The sequence below is a fragment of the Rhizoctonia solani genome, chromosome 8 (genome assembly GCF_016906535.1).
Source record: "Rhizoctonia solani chromosome 8, complete sequence".
NCBI lineage: Eukaryota > Fungi > Basidiomycota > Agaricomycetes > Cantharellales > Ceratobasidiaceae > Rhizoctonia > Rhizoctonia solani.
This window is the reverse complement of record NC_057377.1, coordinates 969,408-993,316: the sequence shown is the minus strand read 5'-3', so window position 1 is coordinate 993,316 and position 23,909 is coordinate 969,408. Positions and strand designations below refer to the sequence as shown.

General features: G+C 50.3%; 8 protein-coding genes across 8 annotated transcripts; 2 read left to right on the top strand and 6 right to left on the bottom strand.

Moving 5' to 3' along the window:
- Positions 1 to 1,162: 1,162 nt before the first annotated feature.
- RhiXN_09754 (enolase C-terminal domain-like protein) lies at positions 1,163 to 2,870 on the bottom strand (the record flags this gene model as incomplete). Its single annotated transcript, XM_043329570.1, has 7 exons — positions 1,163 to 1,259; positions 1,349 to 1,522; positions 1,579 to 2,050; positions 2,102 to 2,533; positions 2,589 to 2,684; positions 2,735 to 2,789; positions 2,841 to 2,870. 7 exons carry the CDS (start codon positions 2,868 to 2,870, stop codon positions 1,163 to 1,165), a joined length of 1,356 nt encoding a protein of 451 aa, XP_043182404.1.
- Positions 2,871 to 3,379: 509 nt separating this feature from the next.
- RhiXN_09753 (regulator of Vps4 activity in the MVB pathway protein) lies at positions 3,380 to 4,347 on the bottom strand (the record flags this gene model as incomplete). The annotated part of the gene is made up of 4 exons (XM_043329569.1): positions 3,380 to 3,918; positions 3,970 to 4,046; positions 4,100 to 4,188; positions 4,240 to 4,347. The coding sequence occupies 4 exons, from the start codon at positions 4,345 to 4,347 to the stop codon at positions 3,380 to 3,382; spliced, it is 813 nt and encodes a 270-aa protein (XP_043182403.1).
- A 1,870-nt stretch (positions 4,348 to 6,217) lies between these two features.
- On the bottom strand, positions 6,218 to 6,750 carry RhiXN_09752 (uncharacterized protein; the record flags this gene model as incomplete). The annotated part of the gene is made up of 4 exons (XM_043329568.1): positions 6,218 to 6,430; positions 6,487 to 6,513; positions 6,563 to 6,607; positions 6,661 to 6,750. 4 exons carry the CDS (start codon positions 6,748 to 6,750, stop codon positions 6,218 to 6,220), a joined length of 375 nt encoding a protein of 124 aa, XP_043182402.1.
- A 358-nt stretch (positions 6,751 to 7,108) lies between these two features.
- Positions 7,109 to 11,503, top strand: RhiXN_09751 (Serine/threonine-protein kinase; the record flags this gene model as incomplete). Its single annotated transcript, XM_043329567.1, has 8 exons — positions 7,109 to 7,421; positions 7,474 to 8,744; positions 8,793 to 9,086; positions 9,144 to 9,530; positions 9,589 to 9,702; positions 9,766 to 9,836; positions 9,891 to 9,925; positions 9,978 to 11,503. The coding sequence occupies 8 exons, from the start codon at positions 7,109 to 7,111 to the stop codon at positions 11,501 to 11,503; spliced, it is 4,011 nt and encodes a 1,336-aa protein (XP_043182401.1).
- Positions 11,504 to 12,228: 725 nt separating this feature from the next.
- Positions 12,229 to 13,982, bottom strand: RhiXN_09750 (epoxide hydrolase; the record flags this gene model as incomplete). Its single annotated transcript, XM_043329566.1, has 9 exons — positions 12,229 to 12,310; positions 12,368 to 12,442; positions 12,498 to 12,648; positions 12,698 to 12,711; positions 12,769 to 12,868; positions 13,100 to 13,248; positions 13,304 to 13,336; positions 13,493 to 13,566; positions 13,626 to 13,982. The coding sequence occupies 9 exons, from the start codon at positions 13,980 to 13,982 to the stop codon at positions 12,229 to 12,231; spliced, it is 1,035 nt and encodes a 344-aa protein (XP_043182400.1).
- A 577-nt stretch (positions 13,983 to 14,559) lies between these two features.
- RhiXN_09749 (ribosomal protein S28e) lies at positions 14,560 to 14,977 on the top strand (the record flags this gene model as incomplete). The annotated part of the gene is made up of 4 exons (XM_043329565.1): positions 14,560 to 14,562; positions 14,614 to 14,655; positions 14,742 to 14,890; positions 14,974 to 14,977. The coding sequence occupies 4 exons, from the start codon at positions 14,560 to 14,562 to the stop codon at positions 14,975 to 14,977; spliced, it is 198 nt and encodes a 65-aa protein (XP_043182399.1).
- Positions 14,978 to 15,349: 372 nt separating this feature from the next.
- On the bottom strand, positions 15,350 to 16,200 carry RhiXN_09748 (pyridoxamine 5'-phosphate oxidase family protein; the record flags this gene model as incomplete). The annotated part of the gene is made up of 3 exons (XM_043329564.1): positions 15,350 to 15,925; positions 15,987 to 16,072; positions 16,125 to 16,200. 3 exons carry the CDS (start codon positions 16,198 to 16,200, stop codon positions 15,350 to 15,352), a joined length of 738 nt encoding a protein of 245 aa, XP_043182398.1.
- A 376-nt stretch (positions 16,201 to 16,576) lies between these two features.
- RhiXN_09747 (bromodomain associated protein) lies at positions 16,577 to 23,414 on the bottom strand (the record flags this gene model as incomplete). Its single annotated transcript, XM_043329563.1, has 14 exons — positions 16,577 to 16,907; positions 16,962 to 17,246; positions 17,297 to 18,419; positions 18,471 to 18,661; positions 18,714 to 19,137; positions 19,189 to 19,466; positions 19,526 to 19,876; positions 19,933 to 20,000; positions 20,050 to 20,307; positions 20,362 to 22,479; positions 22,525 to 22,764; positions 22,816 to 22,925; positions 22,972 to 22,996; positions 23,046 to 23,414. 14 exons carry the CDS (start codon positions 23,412 to 23,414, stop codon positions 16,577 to 16,579), a joined length of 6,171 nt encoding a protein of 2,056 aa, XP_043182397.1.
- Between the last annotated feature and the right edge of the window lie 495 nt (positions 23,415 to 23,909).

Below are 23,909 nucleotides of genomic sequence, written 5' to 3'. Positions count from 1 at the left end.
TTTACCATACTACTCGCCATCGCCAACAAATTCGCTCGGATTCGGAACCCTCAAACTTTGGCCACAGCTTCATCTGATGAGGGCTACACTTGTTCACGGGTCAGCTTAAAACTTACTCATTCACTAAACACAAGGTACGCGGGGGTTGGAATTTGTGTAGCTCCAGGCAATTCCAGTTCACGTTGTTCTTTTGTACAGCGTTTCACGAGCAACTGCACCCAATTATTCCGTCAATTTGTAGTTGCATACACCTGTCCAGTTACCAAAACCTGAATATACCAGCGCATTTTTGCATACTTTAGTGTACTTTAACTAAGGTGTATGTGGGCTTCAGAGGTTTCTGATACAAGGAGAGAATCGCTCGATCTTTTGGAGGGTCTGTTCGCGGTGGCTCTTCCGAACCAAGACAGGGAGAAAAGAGCGGCTGTTTTGGTAGGAGAGTAAGGGTAAAAGATAGCGTAAGGTCATAGGACTGAAAGTGGGAGATTTAGATACGCCCGATTTTGAAAACCTATCTGTGTATAGCCTGGGGAGAGATTACGTATAGGTTTAAGCATATCTATGTATGCATGTACACATGTTGATCACAACTGAGCAGACCGGTTTCTTATGTCTCCCTTACGTTTGTTTCTATATATTAGCCTTTTCAGAGCTCTCAATCTTATTATAATGTTGAGCCCTAGTTCACTGCGGTAATTCTAATGTCATGTTTTGGGACCAAACCGTTATACAGGACTTTTTAAGGGGTTCTCTGCAGGGTGGTGGATGTATTACCCCGACTAAGAAGTTGAAAGGGGCTGAGGGTAGTTATGAATAGAAAATACAGTGTATTTCGCCATATAATATACATAAACTATTAGTACCGAACACCGATTTGGAACAAGGACCGAGTTGGGAGGATGTTAAGCGCCCATTTCCTATCAACCCACAAGTGGCTACCTCACCATTTAAATTTGCCACTCCGTGGATATTCCAGCTTGGCTATTATTCGACCCATTCATGTGAACACAGGTCCCCCTGTTATACAATCCGAAAGTTTCGCAGACACTTTGTGAAATTCATTTCGTTTGATTTCTTTTGACAAGTAATAGCTACAATAACATGATACACAGTAATTTGTTGCACCTTACGGCCAAAGCAAAGGGCTAGATTAGATGCATGTTTACTTGCTGTGGAGTTCGGGAGCTTTGGGTCCAGCCGAAAGACCCTTGGGCCCAGCATAGAGGGCTGGCTTGCCAGTTGTCTCGGTGATCTCCTCCCTGGAAGGAAAAAGATTGTGGCATCAGATCCAACATCCATCAAATACGAGAGTGGTATGTAAGGGGTTCAAGGGAATACATATACTCACTCAATGCGCAGAAGCTGGTTGTACTTGGCAACACGTTCGGAGCGTGCAGGCGCACCAGTCTTGATTTGACCGGTGCCAAGAGCGACGACGAGGTCAGCAATGATGGTGTTCTCAGTCTCTCCAGAGCGGTGAGAAACCATGACACCCCAGCCGTCAGACTGAGAGAGTTGGGCGCTACAAAAGGTTCAGCAAATCTGCCTTTGGGTCGTGGGGGAGGGGGGGGGACTCACGCCTGGATAGACTCGGAGATGGTCCCGATTTGGTTGACCTTGAGCAACAAGCCATTGCATGCCTTCTTCTCAATGGCAGTCTTGATACGCAGAGGGTTTGTGACTGTCAAGTCGTCGCCGACAATCTGGATTCCGGATTGTGCCGTGAAATGAGTCCATGCATCCCAGTCATCCTGCTCGAATGGGTCCTCGATCGATACGATGGGGTACTTCTTGATGTAGCCGATGTAGAGGTCGGCAAGCTCCTTGCCGGAGATCCACTTGGACGGATCCGAGTTGGGGTTCTTGAAATCGAGGTCGTACTTGCCTTCCTTGTAGAATTCAGAAGAAGCAACGTCGAGGCCGATTTGCACATCCTTGGTTTCGTTTTTGTTGTATCCGGCCTTGTCAATGGCCTCGACAAGGAGGTCGAGAGACTCCTCGGCACCCGAGACGTTTGGTGCAAACCCTCCCTCATCACCAACATTGGTAGCTGGATCGATAGATTAGATATGTCAATTTATAACGAGCCATAATAACTCACCATCAATGCCATACTTGGCCTGGATGACCTTCTTGAGGCTGTGGTACACTTCAGTACCAATCTTGACGGACTCAGCGAAGGACTTGGCGCCAGTAGGGAGTAACATGAATTCCTGGAACGCGAGCTTGTTGCCTGCGTGGGAACCACCATTGATAACGTTGAACGCTGGAGTGGGGAGATGGAAAGGGGGCTTGACACCAGCTAGGTCAGCAAAGTGCTGATAGAGCGGGACGCCCTTTTCGCCAGCACCAGCCTCAGCGACAGCAATCGAAACACCAAGAATGGCATTGGCACCAAGTTTGCCCTTGTTGGGAGTGCCGTCAAGTTTAATCAGGAAATCGTCAATCTCCTTTTGCTGGGTCACGCTCAAACCGGACTCGATGAGCGCAGGGGCAATGATCTTATTGACGTTCTCAACAGCCTTGAGTACACCTTTATTGAGATTATGTCAGCTATACGCAATGTGTGGGAATGTTTTTCTAGTTACCTTTTCCCACATAGTTGGCCTTGTCGCCGTCACGCAGTTCTACAGCTTCGTGAATACCAGTTGACGCGCCAGAAGGAACAGCAGCGCGATAGCGGCCTGAAAACTCGTTAGATAACCATGGATATACTCTGCTCCAGTATATTTACCCTTGGCAGTGTGAACATCGACCTCAACGGTAGGGTTACCGCGCGAGTCGAAGATCTATACAAGCATAAGCGCGCGTGTCATCAATGCATAATAGTGCGCATTTACCTGGCGAGCGTGAACTTTGGTGATAGACATGTTGTTGGAGTAGGAGAGATGCAGAACTGGGACTAGGTACACCCCCGGCTTTATGCGCACGGCGCGTCTCCATGGCTCGCACCCTGGTTTCCCACGGTCACCCCATCGATCGTGTTCTCGAAGCGATCGTAACCGTAACCCTACTCGAATATGTGCCTTACCATTGCGTTCGGCCGTGGTTGTTATCACACGCGTTTTTTGCGCGAAAGATAATATGTTTTACTAGAACGCATATACCCTCCTAAAGCAGGTCTATGTGCTCCAAATGGGTGCCTATCAAGTCCGGTTTTTGGTTTCCCACCCCGCACGGGGGCGGTCCTAGCATGGGAAACGGTCTATGATCCATCGAGGCACTGAGTTCCACACGCTTTGAGTTCAATCAGTCGTTCCTATTCCACCATTATGATTGGCTTTGGCGTGCTATCGGTAGATTCTCGACCATTCAAATTTAAAAATACAATTTGTCCCCAAATTAACAAGTACCGCCCAAATTATACAATTTAGACCCATCATCTCCTCTTCAAATTCTCCAGCCTCTTAAACAAGTCTTCTTCAGGATTCTTGCTCGTGCTTGACCCGGCAGCCGCTGGATACGAGGGTGGAGGCTCTGACGCTTCGCCGGCAGTAGGTACATCAGGCAATTTCGTCGTCGAGTCTTTAAACTTGGCAGGAGACAAAATTGCCTTGGCCTCTGGTTCATCAGCTTCGAGAGCAATTGACTCTGGCTTGGGCGAGGAAGGGTCGGCGACGGCACTGTTGGGTGGAAGAGGTGGAGCCCAATTGACCCCATATCCTTTCGCAATTTCACCGAGGTAAGCATCGACTAAAGCCGATGAAGGTGTCGCGACCTGGAGCTTACGGGTCACCTGTGCTCCATAGTCTATATCAGTACAAAATGAGAAGGACAGAGCAGTATGGAACGCGGTCGAATCGGATAGAAAGCCGCTACTCACACGTTCGCTTACGCAGTTGTCCTTGTTGTCCATCACTCCAATTGCAAACTCCCGTCCATATTTCGACATGAGCATTTCTCGGAGAACGTGGAGTTCTAGATGTCTTTAATTGTTTGATAGTATGCATTAAAGAGAAATCGTTTTACCTTTGATCTCCGTTCTTGGTGAAGCATAAATTATGCTACATACACCCTCTTTGACTCCTGGATCAGGCTCTCTCGTGCTAGCCCGTATATGACAATCAGTACCACCGCAGTCGGACAATAAACCACTCACTTCATGTCTAATAATCCAAACCTTGCGACCAAGAGTTCGCAATAAAGCTCCAGGAGCTCTAGCAGCTCGTTGTGTATATCTTCATTGATCTATCTCCCACATCGTATTCGTGCAATTCAAAGCAGACAGATGGGACGTACGATGTTTTCCACCTTTATCCTCGCCGTCTCCAGCTTCCCCTTTTCTATCAGCGTAGCGATATCTCTCCGCGATTGCTTGGCCAGGGCTTCTTGTTTCTGCTGTACCATCCGAAGACGTTGGACTGCTAGCCTAGTATGGAGATGACAAGTCAGTTTGGGGAGTGGAACAAGAGGATACAGTGGCGTACCGCAGTTGAACCTACGAGTCCAAAATAAATTTGAATAATTCATAGAACGTATAGATGTACTACTTGCCTTTGTACGTGCTGAATTCCATTGCACCATCTTTCCCAGCGGTCGAGTAAGTGTATAGAGAGATGACGGCTGCGCTTGTATCAATTGCACAGCCCCGCAGCGCTTAACCCAGCTGATCGCGGAGGGCGGGAGTACCGCACGTGATTTCTGATTGCAGAAGAAAAGCGACCAACCTTGCAGCTTTAGGACAGTGATGATGCGAATTCTTAATTAGTGTTCATGGTGGTATGATAAGTAGCCATTTCATAAGACGGAATTAAATTGTTGGATTGAGATAGGGGGTGTACCTCAATCGAAGTGTTTTGTATGCACGCATGTCACGCATTGCACACAACGTGATTGCAGTGCCGCGCCAAGTTTACATGTAGAGAAGAAGAAAAAGGTAAAATGGCCGATCAGGTAATGACACATGACATACGTAGTCGTGAGCATGTGTATTGAATAAGATTGTCCGCCTGGCAGACATTCTGAAAACGTGCGGAAACCATCTAGCGTTGATTAGGCTTGGACTGACATGTCGGTGGCACGTTGATAGAAAGGAAGCTCAATTAATGACGAGAAGCAACAGGCCGGTTTCCGGGTTATGATTCAACGGGAGAAGTCAAAAGTTATTGGCAGTGCTTGTAGGGATACCGTAGGGGACAGGTGTTCTTCGTTCCTTATCGTGCTTGTGTGTATGCGTGTTTCTCGGCATCTCCGAAACCTGTTTCGTTCTTTCTTCCGAATACGTTTACTCAGGTTGTATACTCGTTCATTGAAGGCTGCTTTCAAGTTCCGTAATTTACCATACCAGCAAACTATTATCCGCGTTGCAATAGTGTTCTTGATTTCGGTGTGCTTTCTAAATTCGCCTGTTTTTCGGTACAATTTCTCTTGGCAATCAACGCTTGATTTAGACCTCCCTTTGGATACAGATTGCGCTGATGGGGTGGTAATGTTTAGTACCTCGGTCTCCCAGAGAGCTTGTGGGATGGGTTAAAACTTATTCATTTCCTGATGTGTCAAAGTATGACAAACCAAAATGGTATCGATTTCAGTTCTTGGTCTGTATTGCTATCTTTGTTTAGTTGATTCTCATTGCTTGCAATATCATTTATGCCTCGACCGAGTTGACGTAGGAATAGCTTGGACTCGGTTTGGGGAATACGCGTGGGGTTCATATATTGCTACATGTCTAATTTGGTTACGAATAGAGTCACCAGTCACAAGGACAAGCTTAAACGTTCGTTAATATAACAAATAGGGTGCTACCTCCTGTACTGGCACATGGTAACCCTGAAAGACGCTCCATTTCCTTGCTAGTACATATTCATGATAAAAGATATATATTCACTTGTCTCATCGTTTACGCTATCATGCTGCTACACTTCTGGCGCAGACCATGCTTCCAATTTCTGGGGAATTCGGTGTGTCAAGTATTCGAATCAAGGTCACTTGGGGTTTGTTATTAAGAAGATACATACGTATCAAGATGCCACGCATACAGCACGGTTTACGAAAGCCAAGAAGGATTCGGCCCCTTGACTCACACGAACAGAGGTACCCAAATCGAGTGCCCCAAAAACAAAAAACAAAAAACACATCACGATCAGCATCAACACGTGATTGCGACTGATCATCCCGGTTAGACAGAATAAGCCTTTGTCTAGGCATGTTAATTAATAGACGAGGTGTATAAGGATAACGGTATGAAAAAAGGACATTATTGTTTGAGGAGAAAGGATCATGTGCGAGCCTTTTTGCCATCTGTTTCGGGAGCATCGTTCTCCCTGGGGCGCTTTTTGTTGTCCTTGTCTTTGTCCTGTGCGGATGCGGGATCGTCGTCGTCGTCATCTTCTTCTTCGCTGTCTTGTTCGGGTTCGGCGCCTGGTGGGACCCACGTGTCGTCGTCGTCATTGTCGTCATCGCCATCGTTGGCCTGTGCGCTTTGGTTTGGCTGTGGTTGTAGTTGTGTGAGCTCGAGTGCAGAAATGAAATGTGAAATGGGCGCACGTCTGCTATGAGAAGTGCTGTGCCGTACTGGGAGCATTCAGCAAAGCGAGTGTGAAATGACCGAGCATAAATATACCTCTTCCTCGTCGCTCCCATCCTCCGCCTCGTTGTCGGCTTCCCCCTGAGAACAAACCCGCTCAATGTGAATCTATCATGGTGCATAAAAAAACACACCTCTGAGTCCTCCTGGCTATCGTAATCATCCGATTCGACGTCTTCCTCTGGCGGGACCGGGTTTGAACTAGGTTTGGCAGCGGCAGACATGGTGTGCACAGCCACTGTGACGGAATGAGAGTCGGGTAGAGAGAAGGAAAAGTGTGTGCAGTGGGATAGGAGTGGAATGTATAGGAAGGGGGCGTTTATGGGCGGAGGCAAACAAGCGCCGAGATGGGGTCGGGATTTATTACATGTGGTGGGACCGTGTTCTCGGGTTGTTTCGTTTCCGACCACCACCCACGACGTTGCGAGTTGAGCGTCGTCGGACTGATTGCTGGGTGAGTTATACGTATTTATTTAAATACATTGTACATTACCTGGACGGGTTTCTGTTTCTGGCCGTTGCCTCGTGTTGAGCTTGCCCTTGTCTATTGGCGGTTGCTAATCGCCTGGCAGATCGAAGACTATGCCTAGTCTGCTCCAGCGCTCAGCATCCCATCACGACAAGAAGAACAAAAAGTACAATACATTGACCAATTCTGCCGACTCGGCCGCCAGACGCAGCGAACAGAGCATTACCGATCCCGCGTTTTTCGACCCAGAACACATGGCCGCTCCTACCAACGACGAACTTCTCGAGGAGATGGTTGTCGATGCCTCCAACATAGTCCCCAATGGCGAGGCAGAAGTCCCTGGTCAGGACGACGGGCCATGGAGTGTTAGCGTTGCCGATGCTCCATCCAACAACAATAAGAAGAAGTACACGATATATATTCAGAGTCGGTCTAATTTATTCCCATTTCGCACCTATATCTGACCCACTCGTTGCAGCCCCCTCCCAGAACTTGACTCTCACACGCGCCGCCCAAGAGATTACGGATCTACACGCCAAGTTGCGCTCAAACCACCCTAGTGCAACGCTTCCGCCCCTCCCCGGCTTTCCCGCCTCGGGCTCTGACAACCAAGACGGCGCTAAACGTCGGAGCAGCTTTCTCAACACACTCAGTCGTCTCGCCAACCCAAATCCAAAGCCAAAACCCGGTCGCATCGGCTCTGCCAGCTCCATCACCAATGCCAGCACACCCACCATTGCGCCCCAGAGCCCCATTGTCGACGACCCAGTTTCAAATATGTCTCAGCCAACCGGCTCTCCTCCTGCTATCGACGATGGCACGGAACAGACTATGCCCGCCCTGGCCGCCTATCTTACACTCGTTTCAAATCATCCCATCTTCCGTCATTCTCGCGCATGGCGCCGATTCGTCCGCGTCCGCACCGACGATCTCCAGAGCGTTCGTGCAGAGCGTATCGTCAAGCGCGTCCGGAGCGAGTCTGGTCTGGGAAGATCGGGTTCCCAGGGTGGCAGTGCCATTAGTCTTGGGCGCGGTAGCCACGACGTCCGACCAGGCAAGCCCGTTCCAGAGTTGCCTGCCCTCCCCACCATGAGCTCGCTCGACGTCCGCGGGAGCAGCAGTGCAAGCGACGCCAGCGAGGGAATCGCCGAAGAGGACGAGGACGAAACCGCACGCGCTGATAAGGACTTGCCTAATCTCCCTGGATCCACCGAGCGCACCCCCTCGAACAAACCTACTGCGCTTCCGGACATGACCGGTGCTGGATCGATGCCTCCCGTATCCGAGATCTTGGCGTCTCCATCGATGCAACAGGCCATTGCGACCCCACTTCCCCCTGGTACTCCCGAACCCCCCTCGACACCTCTCAAGAAAGAAGCCACGCTGCCTGGAGTAGGCGGTTCCACCCCTACCGCGTCCGAGGGCCAAACGCTGCCCACTCCAGGTGCAACGCCCACCCCATCCCCTCCTCGTCCAAATTCATCCAAGGTATCGGCCCCTGCCGAGCACCGTTTGTCAAGCGGAAGTGACGTATTTGCGAATGGTAGTGGAAGCGAAGCCGATAACAATGGTTTCGGTGGCTTTGGTACCGAGACGGAAACCGAGGCCGAGTTGGGGGCTGATGGCGAGACCACGGCGGATGGCGTGGCGATCAAGGTCAAGAAGAAAAAGGAAAAGAAACCGGCGCGCAAGGTTGTCGTGGACGATTTCGAGATGATGCGCGTACTTGGCAAGGGATGCGCTGGAAAGGTTCGTACGAGCCTGTTTGAATCGAGCCGTATACTAATGTAACTGCAGGTTTTGCTCGTCCGACACCGTGCGACAACCGAGTTGTATGCCTTGAAGGCGATTACGAAGCGTCATGTACTTGCGCACCAAGAGCTGCAGCACACGCTCACTGAACAAGCCGTGCTCAAACGAATGGCACGCGAAGGCAGAGACCCGTTCGTGGTCAAGCTCTGGTGGAGTTTCCACGACAAGGAGAACCTATTTTTGGTCATGGACTTCCATCCCGGTGGAGATCTTGCCACTCAACTCGCGAGATGGGGTCGCCTTGGTCGGGATCGTGCAAGGTTCTACGCTGCCGAGATTGTACGTTTGTATCAACCCCGTTTCTAGCGTGACCCAACTGAGTACTTGTTCGATCAGGTCGAAGGATGTGAAGGATTGCACGCGGCGGGTGTGATTTACCGTGATCTCAAGCCCGAAAACATCCTTATCGGCGCAGATGGTCATATCGTCTTGACCGATTTCGGTCTTTCCAAAGAGTTCCCGCTCAAGAGCAACGGCCAGTCTCCCACCGCTCCTACCACGCCCAACGGCCAAACCGGGTTCGCCGTCACTCCGCACTGGATGGACGCCGCCGGCTCGCCTGGACGCGCATCGACCAGCAAGCGCCTCGATAGAGATTTGACCACCACGTTCTGCGGTACGGCCGAGTACCTCGCCCCAGAGGTCATCCAGGGCTTGCCGTACAGCTACGAAGTCGATTGGTGGAGCTTTGGTACCATGTTGTACGAAATGTTGACCGGAATCGTAAGTGCATCGATCATAAAGTCTAAATTTGTGTGTGGCTCATAGTTTCCTTTTATAGACGCCATTTTGGGCGAACAATCATTCGGATATGTACGTCCGTGTGTTGCAGGATGAGCTTCAGTTCCCAGACGACAAGGCGATGGATCAGGATACGAAGAGTTTGATTCGTGGGGTGAGTTTTAGTTCTTTGGTGCCGTTTGGCTGCTGGGACGGTGTTGATGTGTGTACACACTAGCTGCTTCAACGTAACCCGGCGCTAAGAATGTGCGAACCGCGAGTGAAGAAGCATCCTTATTTCTCAATGATGTAAGTCCTAGTGAAGATTGTAAACGGTAAAGCTGACGATGAGGGGGGATGTAGTGATTGGCAACACGTCTACTACAAGCGATATATTCGTAAGTCTATCCCGCGTATCGAGACAGCATCTCGACTCACATGACCATCCAGCTCCATACATCCCACCCATCGACCCATCCAACGCGGGTGACACGCAAAACTTTGACGAGGCGTTCTTGGATATGGAGCCCGTTATCGCAGACGAGACGGACCAGACCGACTCTGAGCGCGAAGACTCGGACTCGGAGTCTGCGCGAACTGCGTCGGGCGGCAAGTCTCCTGAGCGTCCGGCTGCTGACGAGGGTGAAGAGGTCGTGGACGTGTTTGATGGATACTCGTTCAAGGGGCGAGACTCGATCATTATTGACGACGACGAATCCGATGAATCTGACGAGCATGAACAAGAGGACGAGAGAATTAGGGCTGCGAAAGTGTTGGAGCCTGAAGTTGATGCCGGACCGATCACTGCCGACGAGGAAACCACACCTCATACGACTCCCGCTGATTTGCCCGAGGCAGAGCGTGAACCTGTAACACCCACGACACCGACGGCCGAGGTCCCCCAGCCTCCTGTATCAGAGCCCACCCCAGCCTCGCCCGTGTCGAAACCCAGGTCGCCCAAGCCTGCTGCGTCCCCTGCGTTGGCTACCTCTCCTGCTTTGGATGTGGCTCAGCTTCCGCCTCTTCCCGCCGAGAAGCCAGACGAGTTGGCAGAGCCTGTTGTATCCCCTGTTACGGCGCGTGCTGCCTCTCCGGTCCTTGCCCCTGTTACCGTTACGGTCCCCGCGTCTGCGCCAGCGCCAGCGCCCGCACTCACGCCTGCTCCAGCCTCAGCTCTGGCAACCGAGCCATCGGGGTCTGCAGTCCCACAGACGAAGCAAAAGCGTGAAAAATCGGGCATCACAGCTTTGGACAGGTTTCTGGATGCCGACACGGACGATGATGATGACTGGGACTTGGTCGAGAAACCCAGAGCCGATGAGGCAGCGTTCAACGGCCGCGGCGGCAAGTCGGGAAACAATCTGTTTGCGCGCGGTGTAGTTGATCGGTACAGATTGACTGTCTTCCGCAAGGCGTCTCATCCTGCCCTCAACAAGATTGGAAGGCCCCAATCATCCGTCGAGCCCAAGGCACCGAAAGCCAAAACGTCGATTCGCCCTCAGTCCGAGGCTAGTCCGAGCCTGGCAGCAGAAGGCTCGACATCGCCCACTCCCTCGGACTCGAAGCGTCGCGGTCGTTCGGGTGGGTTGAGTATCCGCAAGAGCACGCGTCAGTTTTTACGCGCCAAGTCTCCCTCGGCGTCGACGGCCTTGAATAACGGCTCTGGATTGTTGAGTCCTGCACCAAGTGTACCTGCTGTGCCGTCGCTCAAGTCTAAATCTAGTGCGTTGTCCGGGACGTCCCCCACCTCGCCTGGGTCGTCGGACCCTTCGATCGCCGAGGCATCGGGTGCTACTGCTGCTGCTGGCCCGAGCGGGAGCCAAAGCGCGGGCGAGCTGACTGATTCGGATACGTTGAGGCGAATGCCCGCGGTGCCAGAGTCACCGGTCGACGACACGAAAAAGTCCAAAAAAGCCAAGAAGTCCGGGCCCGGTAACAAGATGTTGTCTCTTTTCACGCTCGATACGAAACGATAAAGCACTTCTCGCCTAGTTTTCCCTTTTTCTCTATCTCTCTCTTTGGTTATGGGTCCTCGCATGCTTGCTTGTTCCTAAGTATCACTCAATCTAATCACAGTCATTTTGTTTCTCGCCCAAACTACCTCGGTACACAGCGCTACTATGCTTTCTCTTCTACACCCGCTCTGCTCTGCTCTTTTCTTTTTTGCTTTCCTCGTTCATTTCTTCTTTTTGCTTCTCATACATGAGCAGTTTGATCGTGCGTTCCTTGACCTTTTCTTCCGACCACCCTTGTTTCCCCTGCCTCCATCTCCCTGTTTTGAGTGTTTCGCGTAATGGAGTCTGGAATTTAGTATTATATAAGTTCTTGGTCTGTGGTTGACAAGATGAGATCTATCTAACTATGCATTTATAAATCGAATAACCGTTGTTGATTTGGTCGTGGTCATTTGCGTGCGGTTTTTGAGTTGATGAGTGTATTTCGAGAATACGTTTGAATTTTGCGAGTATATGCATTGCGTAGTCTGAGATTAGCCTTGGGTCTACTCGACACTTTCAAATGTAGCAGTGTTATATGCATCTCGGTCGTAGTCCTCATTCTCTGTAACGCTCTTGGTGGTGCCCGCCTTCCGATTTGAATTGCCCCAGTACCTAGATCTAAACCACTTGTTGTATAAAACGTACGTACAAAAGGGTCAAATCTATATCATTCTTGTATTGTATTCCCACATCTAATATGTAGCCTACATCTTGTCCCGCAGCCTCTCATCTCGTTCTTGGACAATCTTTGCGAATTGACGTATATCATCTGAGAGTAGTTCTGGACTTTGAGAACGGATCAATACCATAGATCGGCACGGAGCACAACTAACATGGACTTACACTTCCCAGGCTGCAAAGTGACCACCCCTATCGTGGCTTTTGGCATAAACAAGATTCTGGCGAAGACCCGCCCAGCTAACAAAAGGTTAGACATTAGAAATTGGAGTGAGGTCATGCATGGATTACTTACTCGAGGGGCACCGGCGAAATCTCTTTTGGAAACCGAGAAAAGGCAAATGGGGTAGACGACCAACCAAACTCGATTTCTGCATGAGGTCCAGCCCTATCAGCTCGGTGAATAGCATGATTCTCTTTGTAGTATCTCAAACCACCAGCGGGGCCTAGAGAGTTTTGTCAGATCCAAGCGCGAAACCACGAGTTTCATTTTACCTTTTATCCAGTACCTGTGCAGACAAGCGTGAATTCATAGTAGCATTCGTCAATACGCAAATAGGACCCACAGCATAGTCCACGTTATCAATTCTTCTGGGGTCCAGGGATAGTTGTCTGTCCAAGCGTAAAGCTTTTCACCAATCCACGCCAATAATCCAACCGGGCTATCTAGGTTCTAGTATAGGTGCCTTCCTACATAGCACTTGAAGGAGGCACAAACCTGTCAAGGCATAAGCCAAAGTCTTTTTTTTTTTAGATTTTAGGGTGGGTCATGTCTTGTTGGAAGCACTCAAACACTTGCCTCCGGCCTTGTAGCTTGTATCTTCATGTATGCATTCCCGCTCGTGAGAAATTCTTGCATTCTACGCAACCCAGCCACCTCGTCGGCTGAATACCCACCAGGAATACCATTACCACCCAGTATAGTTTTAAGGCCAATGATAGGATTCCTCCAAAATGTTGGTGCGCCGTAAGAGATTAGATTTGCATGCGTCCCGAGACAAGTTTCCTTATGATAAATTGCGAGCGTTCTACAAACTCGCGACCCCCTACGTAGTATGTACAAAATTAGAACATGACGTCACCGATAAGGCATTCGCTCACCAGTCCCCTCCTTGAGCTAGGTAATGCTTGAATCTGAGTTTGGACATTAATTTGTCAAACAAAAATGCGGTTTCTCTTAAATCCATTCCTGTAGTACTCGTTCGGTCTGATAAAGTAAAGTTAGGTAGCCTAGCACATTGGTGGTGAAAAGATGCTCCAGTTTGTGCCAAGCTGACAATCAATACGTACGATGGTGCTACTACGTGAAATGCAGGATGCTTGGGATCAGATGGATTAGTGAGTTCATCTATCATTTTCGAGACCTGTTGCGACCTGTGTGGTCAGTTACATTCAGCTGCTTGCGCATATGCTGCTTGCCTACCTCAAGAAAACTTCCGGGCCATCCATGAATGAATAACAATGGAATAGCTGAAGAGTTATTGGATTTCCTGAACACAAAATGAACACTCCGAAGTCCGTGGTTGCGTGATTCGATTGTGGTCGTGAATTGAGGGAGGGTACGATTGATTTTCTCTTCAACCGCTCTCCAGTTATACCCCTCGCGCCAATAGTGCACGATAGGCTTAAGTACAGCAAGAGGAATTCCCCAATCCCATTCTTGGCCGGCAGGTAGGTCTACCTCGTCAGGTAGTCTGGTTAGCTCAAGCTTCTTCTGCAATTCAGCCAAATCACTGTCCGGAACTGAGATAGTAAAAGGATGAACGTCTTCGGGATGCATATCTCCGTTGATTCAGTAGGTTATAGGGACTGCAGATGATAGGTGTAAAAGACAGGACTGAGACGGTAAAAGATCACCGAGGGTGCGTCTATATAAATAGGTGTACACAAAGCTGAAATGATAAACTATATATCGTTGTATGCGCATCTAAAATATAAGGGGAGATTTGAGGAGATGTTACATGTCGTTTCGCTCGTGTCAGACGTCACTTCAATATGAGATTAACAGTTATGGGTATCTTTAGAATTTCCTACTTGGATTGACGAGCTGCGGCATCCCAACAGTAATTAATAAGGGGTTTATTCAAAAACTTAGTGTACCTGAATGATCGAAGTGAAGGGCAGCAAGCTAGGCTGCATGAATAAAATTTAGTATTTGAACTTATACTGTGCTTTATCAGTATAGTACACACCTTACAAGTAATCAACCTGGAATAGTAAACAAGTTTATAGCTGGAGTACACTTCAGGTTGGAACTATACAGTCACAGTCAGATGACCTAATTTTCACGGCTGCAATGGGTGGCTTTTTCGGCGCTTGCACTACACATCCATCAACAAAAGCCATCCACCGCCGTCATGGTGAGTTTGTGACTAGGATGCAGGCTGGCAGAGCGCTGACCCACGGTTTAGGATTCTGGAAAAGTCCCCGTTAAACTCGCCAAGGTCATCAAGGTGGGTCATTCGACTAATCTGACAAGATTACTCTTTCTTCATCCGAGAGTAAAACATAAAAGGTTAACGTTTATGAATGTGTATAGGTTCTCGGCCGCACCGGCTCTCGTGGTGGTGTCACCCAGGTCCGCGTTGAGTTCATGGACGATACCTCTCGTTCGATTATCCGAAACGTCAAGGGCCCCGTCCGCGAGGAGGATATCTTGGCTTTGCTCGAGTCTGAACGTGAAGCACGGTAAGTACTCCCTCATGACCCCCTATCTTAGTTCGTTATTTGGGCTTTTAATTGACATTTCTCTATGATTTCAGTCGTTTGAGATAAAAATACCACCCCACCTATGCGCTATCTCGATTCGGTCTCTCATATATTGTGCATCACTGCAATCCATCTCCGTTTCAACCTTGACTTTGTCGGTCGGTGGGCTGTTAGATCGCCGCGTGTATTATTTTTAAGGCATGTTGTGCAATCATTAACTGGTCTTGAAATCACTTTAGTACGCTGGGATATAACCCTGATTTTTTTCGTTGGAATCCCATTCACATGTGAAGGCGGTGAGTACTGAGCCGTGCAGTTGGGGCTACATTTTGCTAGAGGAGCGGGGACTTCATGGATTGCAGAGTAAAGCCGCAGCCGGATAAAAGAATCGTTCCAATGTTTATTTCACTACCGTAAAGTGCACAGGTGCATTTGCACTCACGGAACCACGGCCTGTTCATCCCATTTGTGACCATCGAAGCTCCATCGGGTCCGACGATTGGGAACTACACCCAGTTCTACGAAATCGACATCGAGAGGCTCTAACAAGAGCAAGCTGAAGTTCTCCAAAGCCTCCTTGACCTGTTTCTTCTCCTCTTCCGTCTCTTCCTTTCCTTTTTCAGGTAGCTTCTGTGGCCATCGCTCTGCATCCGTGTGATCTGCGAGTGGGCTCCCCGGCGTGGGGCGGGCAAAAGATGCACGGATAGGTGGTACCAGGTTATTGAACGTCTTGATACGCAAAGCTTCCCACTCTTTGGCGGTCGCCGGCGCATCTGGCCCCGAGTCTCCGCCACTGTTCTGAGATAACTCTTTAAACGGAAATTCGGAATAGAGTGGGTGTGAAGGGGCAGGAAGGATTTGAACACGAGCCAAGATTCGGAACTGCACGTTTTCCTCTGCAATCCACCAAGCTACCTCAGCGGTTGGGCCTCTGGTAGATGGATGAGAGCGTATCTGATTAACTTTGGGCGAGCGTATGTCGGTGGTTGAAACTAGGATGGGCCGGGCTGAGTGCTGGATGAATCAAGGATCAATTCCTATACAATGGGAGCTTATATGTATTGGGAAAACACACCAAAGTGAGAATATTTCTATGAACCAGATACCTCACCCGAGGGATGGGAAACTCCCCCTCTGTATTCACCGTAGCGAGCGCATATGCTGAATCCAACCAATTATGAGTGTGCTATCTATCATGCGGTGCTATACTCACTAGTTGCTTTCTTGTGCTCAGATAAGATAGTGGTGAGATGACCCAGCCAGCGGGGGGAGAGTGATAACGAGGACATGGTGGTGGTTGATCGAGTTGCTGTTGGTGACGTCTTTTATGGTGGATGATGCGCGATCGACGTTGGTTCGATTCATAATCGAGCCCGATCTAGGTCTTTGTAATTACTAGTGAACGAAGGTGCATACAATTAGTGATAAATCGATGTCTGTCCTGCGCTCCGTTGTTTCCTTGTGTACACAAATTGGACGGACTTATAATACCTCTGATGGCTGAAGCGCTTGAGAATGAAATCGCATAATTTCGTCACGATATATACTTGCTTACACACTGTCTGACTCAAAATAGAATCCCGAGGACTACATATATATGATTAAAGGGAAGTGAAACATAGGCCTATACAGAGAATACACCACCGAACACATAAAAACCTAGTCCTAATACAGCTTCTGCTTCTTCGTCCCGCTGCTGCTGCCGTGAACCTCTGGCCCTTTACGCTTGCGCTTAAAGGCGGCCAGTGCATTCTCGAAAGACGTGACAAAAGTCCTCGCATCTGCTGCAACATTCGAATACTCTCCGTTGAACTTGACTGCGTTGGCTTGCATCAAGTAAACATCGGCAGTGAGCGCGTCAAGCGAGTCGTATTTGCCGCTCTCAATGTTAGACTTGATCAAAGAAAGATCACGCGCGTCACGTTTGGGAATAATGTCATGGTAGTCTGGGACGTTCTGTTGGATGGGATCCACAGGAACGAGGAACCACACCGCACTGTAGATAATGAATTGTTAGAATGGATAAACTAGAGTCCAGGTACCAACTTACCATGGTTGTTCACACAGTTTATCAACCATAGACACAAGAGCTCTCCGATCTCCAGACGATATTCTCCGAGGTTCAGTATTAATCTTGCTCCATTCGCGTTTAAACACTGCCTCGAGTGCCTCCGCAGCAAGTACTGGGAATGTACCAGGAGGATTGAACGCGCGGCAATTGGAGACAATCAATTCTACGTCCAACTTGAAGTCGTTCATTGTTCTGTATTTGCCATTACGGAGTTTGGTGCTCATCGTCCCTAGGTCCATAGGATGCTTAATCTCGTCGAGATAACTATGAACGGCCATCAGCAAGAGCTACCAAGTCTAAAGTTGCGCACTCACGTTGGACACCCGTCCTTTATCGGGTCAACGGGTCGCTCAAAGATGAATGCATTTTCGGCCCTTCGGAGACTAGCAAGTATACGCTCACATCGCTTGACATCAATCCTTTGAGAAGAAGAGGCTGCAGGACTTGGCGCAGGTGGTGCAGGAGTAGGTGGTGCAGCTGTTGGCGGTGGGGGAGCAGGGGGAGCAGCGTCTTTTGCCTTGCCCTTTGGACCAGCTCCCAATGGACTGAGGAATGGATCGCTGGGCGCAGGCTTCTCCCGGTGCACATGGGGGCCAGGATCTTTACGCTTCTGTGTGACTGATACTGCAGGTTTCGAAGACCCTTCAGGCCCTTTGATGACGCGAACTTTTGTTGTAACTGCTGGCGTGCGTTCTCGATCTGAATGTGTATCCACGGACGGAGTTGAAGGGCGCGACTTCTTCTCAGTAGAGGCTCCGCTGGGTGTACTGGCGCGAGGAATCTTGAAGGTAGTTCTGCCGATTTTCATGCTCTTCAGAGGCCCAGAAGACGATGGGTTTGGAGTTGGCTTTGGTGGAGGGGGCGTAGGAGCAGGGGCTTGGATAGCTGCCTTTTCCTTCCCTTTCTTCATCTCACTCTCGGTCTCAATCGCGAGGACCTCCTCCAGGAGTAGGTCATCGAGATGTGTATCATCGTTAGATACGGGGTCTGGAGGTGGGGGAGGCGGTGGTGGAGGTGGCGATGGGGCCCGGGGAGGGGGAGGGGGAGGAGCTGGGGAAGCCACTCGTTGAGGGGTAGGTGCTGGTTTTGGGGGACGCGTGATGAGCTTGATCTTGGGTGTCTTGGACTTTTGGTCAACTGGAGATGGGGTGACGGGAGGCGGCGCTGGTTCCTTGGACTTAGGCCGGGGTGTAGTATCCATCCCAGGAAACATCTTTGGCTTGACCTTGACTCGGGTAGGCGTCTCGAGTGGGCCTCCTGGACTTGTTCCAGCCAAAAGCGACAATTTACGGCCGGCCGGTGGATTGGTTGGCGTTGGGGGCGCAGGGACGTTAAACGGAATGGGTTTACTTGGTTTACTCGACGAGGCGATAGGTCCAGAGATTTCCATCTCCAGTGCTTGTGCAGCGCTGGCCGAGGCATCGATCTTGGTCCAACCTAGCAAATAGAGTTAAAGACAAAAATGAGCCACCCAGATTGACTACTCACGGTCGTTAAAAGCCTTCTCCAAAGCAATCGCTTCATTGAATACAAAAGACAAAGGCGCATTGTATATCTTGGCGTTTTGAATCATCAGTTTAAAGTCCTCCTCAAATTCAGCACGATCCTTGTATATTTTGTTGTCCAATTTGGCTTTCATAGTCGATAGATCCATCGGATGTTTGATTACTGTAAAGTAGCTATTGAACAGGTCAACACTTTGCCCGGCGGCCAATAACTAATGCAACTTACTTTGGTGCGTTATCCCTCACAGGGTCTACAGGCAACCGGAAGACAGCCGCATGAGGGTTGCGATGGAGGGCGTTAAGGACGGCCTTGCAGTGTGCATGTGTCGTCTTGTTCATGCCTTGGTGAACAGGAGCAGCTGGTTTGACTTTCTTGGGTCGAGGAAGGGGAATAGACGCTTGTTCAGGGGAGAGTCTCGTAATAACCTTGGGTTCTGCAATAACGGGACGTGGTCGAACCACTGGTTGGGGCGGAGGCTGGGGTGTTGGCTCCTTGCGCTGAACGACGGGCCCAAGCGTTGGTGCTGGAGCTATCTCTGGCTCTACCTTGGGCTCCGGTTCGGGAAGTGGTATTCCATTCTTTCCGGGAGTAGACTCAAATGCCAATGGAGAAGGCGCGACAGGTGGAACGAGGGGCGGCAGAGGGCCGGCTGGAGCAAAATCAACACCGAATAAAGGGACATTGATCATATCACACTTACCACTGGTTCTTGGAGAATGTAACTTGAGTTTTGGTAAGGTTCCGCTCAAGTTCAGCTTCAAAGTCGTTGGTGTCTGGCGACCCGAGGGCGGGAGCTGCTTCTTGGGAAGTACCAGTGGGGCGGGCGTGACCACAGGAAGAGGAGCGGGAGGGGCTTCCGAAATTGGCGTTGGTGGGATATGAATCTTGATCTTGACGTGCGGCTCTTCCGCTGGGCGATATATCAAGTCAGCAAGCTTGAGCATACACCAGCGGACTTCGTGATCCACACTCGGATCGCTAGTGAAAAATAGAGGTAAATAAACTAAATCAGCCAAAAAGCAGCCGAAGACACGAACAGCATAATAGGCATAATCGAATCTCGAAGTTGCTTCGATCTTCCCACTTCTTTTTTCAGCGCTTTTACCAACATATCCCCTTCGCCTTTTTTGATCTTGTCCTTGGGAGCACCACTGTCATCCTCAACAACCAGAAGTGGTTCATCCCTCCCAGCGGGCCTGACATCGCCAACTGCATGGAGAACGGCCAAACTGGTGACTATGCTTCGAGCGACGTGGCGGCGAACTTCACGCGAGGGATCATGAGCGACCACTGCGAAAATGTATTGAATGAGTGCCTTGGTTCGCCACCACTTCATGAGAAGCAGAGCATCCATCGCTGCAGTCCGCAAGCCAATTGCATTAGCCTCCCTATCGGTACACCCACTATTAATACCACACAAATCAACAAAGTGAATCCAACGCACTGAGAATAGGCCAAGAACAATCGCGGGTCGTTGCTTACTAGCCCACTCATCATAATCGTCAAGTACCACTACAGAAATGTCTCAACTTGGCACTTGTTACCAAAAAAATAAACCTACCTGGATTGCGGCAATCGAAATAACGTTATGTCTGCTGGGCACAAGCCGATCTCGAGCTCGGTATCTTTCCACCTGCGTCACGGCGCGCCTCAACACCTCTGCGTTTTCATCCTCTTCCATCTGTCGGCGCATGGCTTCCTCCATCTCCATCTCAACAGTATGGTTATGAGCAAGTTCATTGCGTTCAGAAACATCGGGCGGGATAAGAGCAGTTCCAAGAGCGGTGATTAAAGTAGCGATGTACATGTCGTCGGCATACTAGTATCAAGTAAAGTTGAATACGGGAAATATAGCCAAGAGACACAAACTCACTGTGTTCCCGTTGTTATCATTGTAAACCAACTGATCGACAATCGTTCCTCGAACGAGTGCACCACCCAACCAAGCTCCCGTGCCGCTCGTTCCGTCCCTCAGTTGAGATAGAGCAGTAATAACCGCCTTGCGCACGAAATACTCTTGAAAATCGGAAAAGTCATTGGGACGGGGAATAAACCTCTGTGCAAATCCATCTCCTCCGTTCCCGTTGTTTGAATCGGGCTCGTAACACCACTTGGTCCAAATTTTGAGGAGATGGAATAATCCAGGCGCGCCTTGGCTTGCGAGTGCTCGAGCAGCAGCGCATCGGACGCGGAAAAAGTACGCGGGTACGAGAACCGTCTGGCACAGTGCAGTACTCACTGCTCCCGAAGATGCTATAGATCCAAAGGAGGAATAGAGCCCAGGCGATGTGACCACGCTTCCGCTGACACTTGATCCAGGACCATTCGCACCCGCCGTCAGGCTCCCGGTTCCGTACGCAAGTCCTCCGCATAATCCTGTCCCGGCGGCTGGTCCTAAACCTTCACCACCACCTCCAAAAGCCCATATTGCCTCCATTTGCGCCCCCACATCTCGTTCTCGTGCAAGCTGGCTCGCCCACATGACACCACTCTGCTTCAACTCGGTCCGCGCAACCCACATCATCTCGGGGTCCAACCTGATCCATTCATAGGCCGTCTCCTCGTTTCCTGCCGCGGCGCCCGAGTTCGGGTTAAAGGGGATCGGACCGGTGTGTGGTGGAGGTTCAGCGTCTTCAAATTCCTCGACATGCCATGCTGCCCGCGCAGCTGGGTCTTCCCATGGACCATACTCAAATACCGCGCCTCCTCCGACAATTAACTCTTGCTCTCCATCGGCGCCCGTTGCACCTGCAGCAGTCGTAGTGCCATTCGCGGTTTCGAGTATGACCGGTGCTTCACCTCGTCGTCTTCGTCGAACACGCTTGTATTTGGTATTGAACGGAACTTCAAATCGCGTTCGACCGTCTCGCAGATCCAGAATGTGTTCGTAGGGGGTGCCGTCCGCTTCATGGATGCGTACCGTCATCTGCCCTTCGAAGCTTTTGACTGGATTATAGTCCACGTTTACGGGTGCGCCGTTTACGGGATTGTTTCGCTCCCAAGCGAGGCATCGTTGTTCGACCACCAACTCGACAGCCATTTTTTTCCGACTGAACCCAGCGCTCACGTAGAACCTCGGGGAGCCACTTCCATAAACCCATTGGCGTGCCCAAACTCTTACTTCACCACCCACACCTCCCCCTCCACCACCTGAACCGCTGTTCCCACTGTTCCCGCCCCCCAGTCGTCGGCACATCCGGACAAACGCGGTCGTGCCCAGGGCATTTTGTGCCAATTCTCCACTGAGCGCGCTCAAGAAGATTTTTGGGAGAACACGGCCCAAGCCACCGTGAGCGGAAAGAATACGATCGAGAGTGTGTAGAACAAGCGGGGCTTTTAACCGGACAAATGCCCGCGCGCAAGTTGGACGTGAGATCGGCGGGAACGAGCCGTCGTCGAGGGCAACACACCGTGCAGCATCAACTTTAAGCCTGTATCGCCACTCGTTGTTACCCATCATTTTGCGGATACACAGACCGGCTACGTAGCCTTGTAGGCCGAGAACGAGCCAAGTGTCCGCTGGGGTACGAGGGATTATGTGTACGCCTGCCCATTGCGCAGCGAGAGCGTGGGCAAGAGCGAGGCGGGCGTCGAATTCAGCATCAATATAGGCCGGGCTGTGTAGTAATGTGCTGGGAAGGAGAACCAATCCGGCGCAATCGTACGATGTGGTGGAAGGAACAGTAGGTAAAAATATGACAGAAAGGGTTCCAAATGGATATGAACCGTATTCAGTTGTATAAAATGACATGGCAGGTCGAAATGGAGCCGAAGTAGTAGCGAGTTCGAGGGTGGCGGAGGGAGTAGAAGGGAGGGCGTATGTCCGTATGGGTGTTGGCGTTGTGGTGGTTGCTGTAGGATCAGAGGTTGTTGGGTCGGGAACGAGATGAGATATGAATGGACCAATCGCGAATCCAATGTGCTGTACGCTTGTGGGAAGGGATTGGGAAAAGAGGTGAATACGTTTGGAGGGGTCATTGGGGTGTACGATCTACGCAGAGTCAATACTAGTTGGGCACTAGGGCGCAATACCTACCACTTGGGTGAGCTCGGCGCTGGCTACCGCCACGACCGGAAATTCGGGCTCAGGCTCAGGCTCGGGTGTGGGTTGGTCAAGTTGCATCGCGTCTGAAGGTTGACTCGGAGGACGTTCAAGTGAATGAGGTGCGATTAGTACAAGTTCCCATGTAGAACGTTCCCAGAGGTTATCCAGACACGGAACCCAGCACCGAGCGGCGTCCGACGTGGAGGGTGATGTAAAGACATGAGGGACGAACTATGAACACTATGATGAGATCATTCTCAGGATAAGTAAGTTTGAACTCACATTGGGATGCGACTCGCTAGGGAGCACAAATTCCAGCCCATGTGCTGGATCGTGTATTGAATACTCGATTACGAGTACAAACGGTGGGATGTCGGGACGATCGGACGAGACTACGCCAGTTAGCCACAAGCCCAAGTTGCAGACTGAACAACTCACCCTGCACGTCTACCGGTGCATTTGACTGAAACGGTTATTAGCAGATATATATTAAACAAATAAATTACACTCACTGGATGAAGGGAAAAGCTTGGGGGTATTGCTATCGAGAGCTCTCCCTCGTCTGCCTCTGCCCCTGCAGCAAACAATTTGCGTTTCAATTCTGGATGAAGATGGACGTCGGTCGTGTCGGATACGGTGACTGCTTGAGTTGGATCGGTGTGCACAAAGTCTGCTTGAATTGACTCGGAGCCTGGAGCGACGCACACGCTCACGTTGTGAACGTCGCATCGTGCGTGCAAGTGAAGAGTCCGCAGGTCCCGCGATAGGGGAACAACAGTCAGTTCCGTGTATCCATGGGCAGTCTTCTTGCCGATGTCTACTTGCAGAACGACTTTCTGGTGAGAGATACCGAATCCTCGTCGTACACTTTCCCGCTGCATCGACGTCGACTACAGGCGCTAACCCCACATAACACAGTCACGTGAACACTGATCTCAAATTCAATGTTGGTTCTTGCCGAGTTGAACTTGACCACCACCACCCACAAGTTGCTATTTTTGCATCGTTTGGAGTTGGTAACATGCACTGTGCACGTATACTTGCCAAAATGCTCCTGATATTAATACAGCTCCCCGTTTGATTGGGATGACAAGTAACTGGGAACATGAACTTCGCGTAACGATTGAGAATTCAACATTACCGACTTGGAGAGCCACTTACCTATGAAAACCCATCTGGCTATTCGGAACACTCGAGCTTTGTACAGAATCGCTCGGAACCTACTCTTGCAAGCTATCCGAACCTGTGGCCGCATACAATCTATCATGGTCAGGGGATTGTATTTGAGATTCATACCCCTAGTCTACAATCCAAACCCAGGGTGTCTGCTTCTTACCACAACAAAACCTGTCATGTTTGTATACAACTGCCACGCT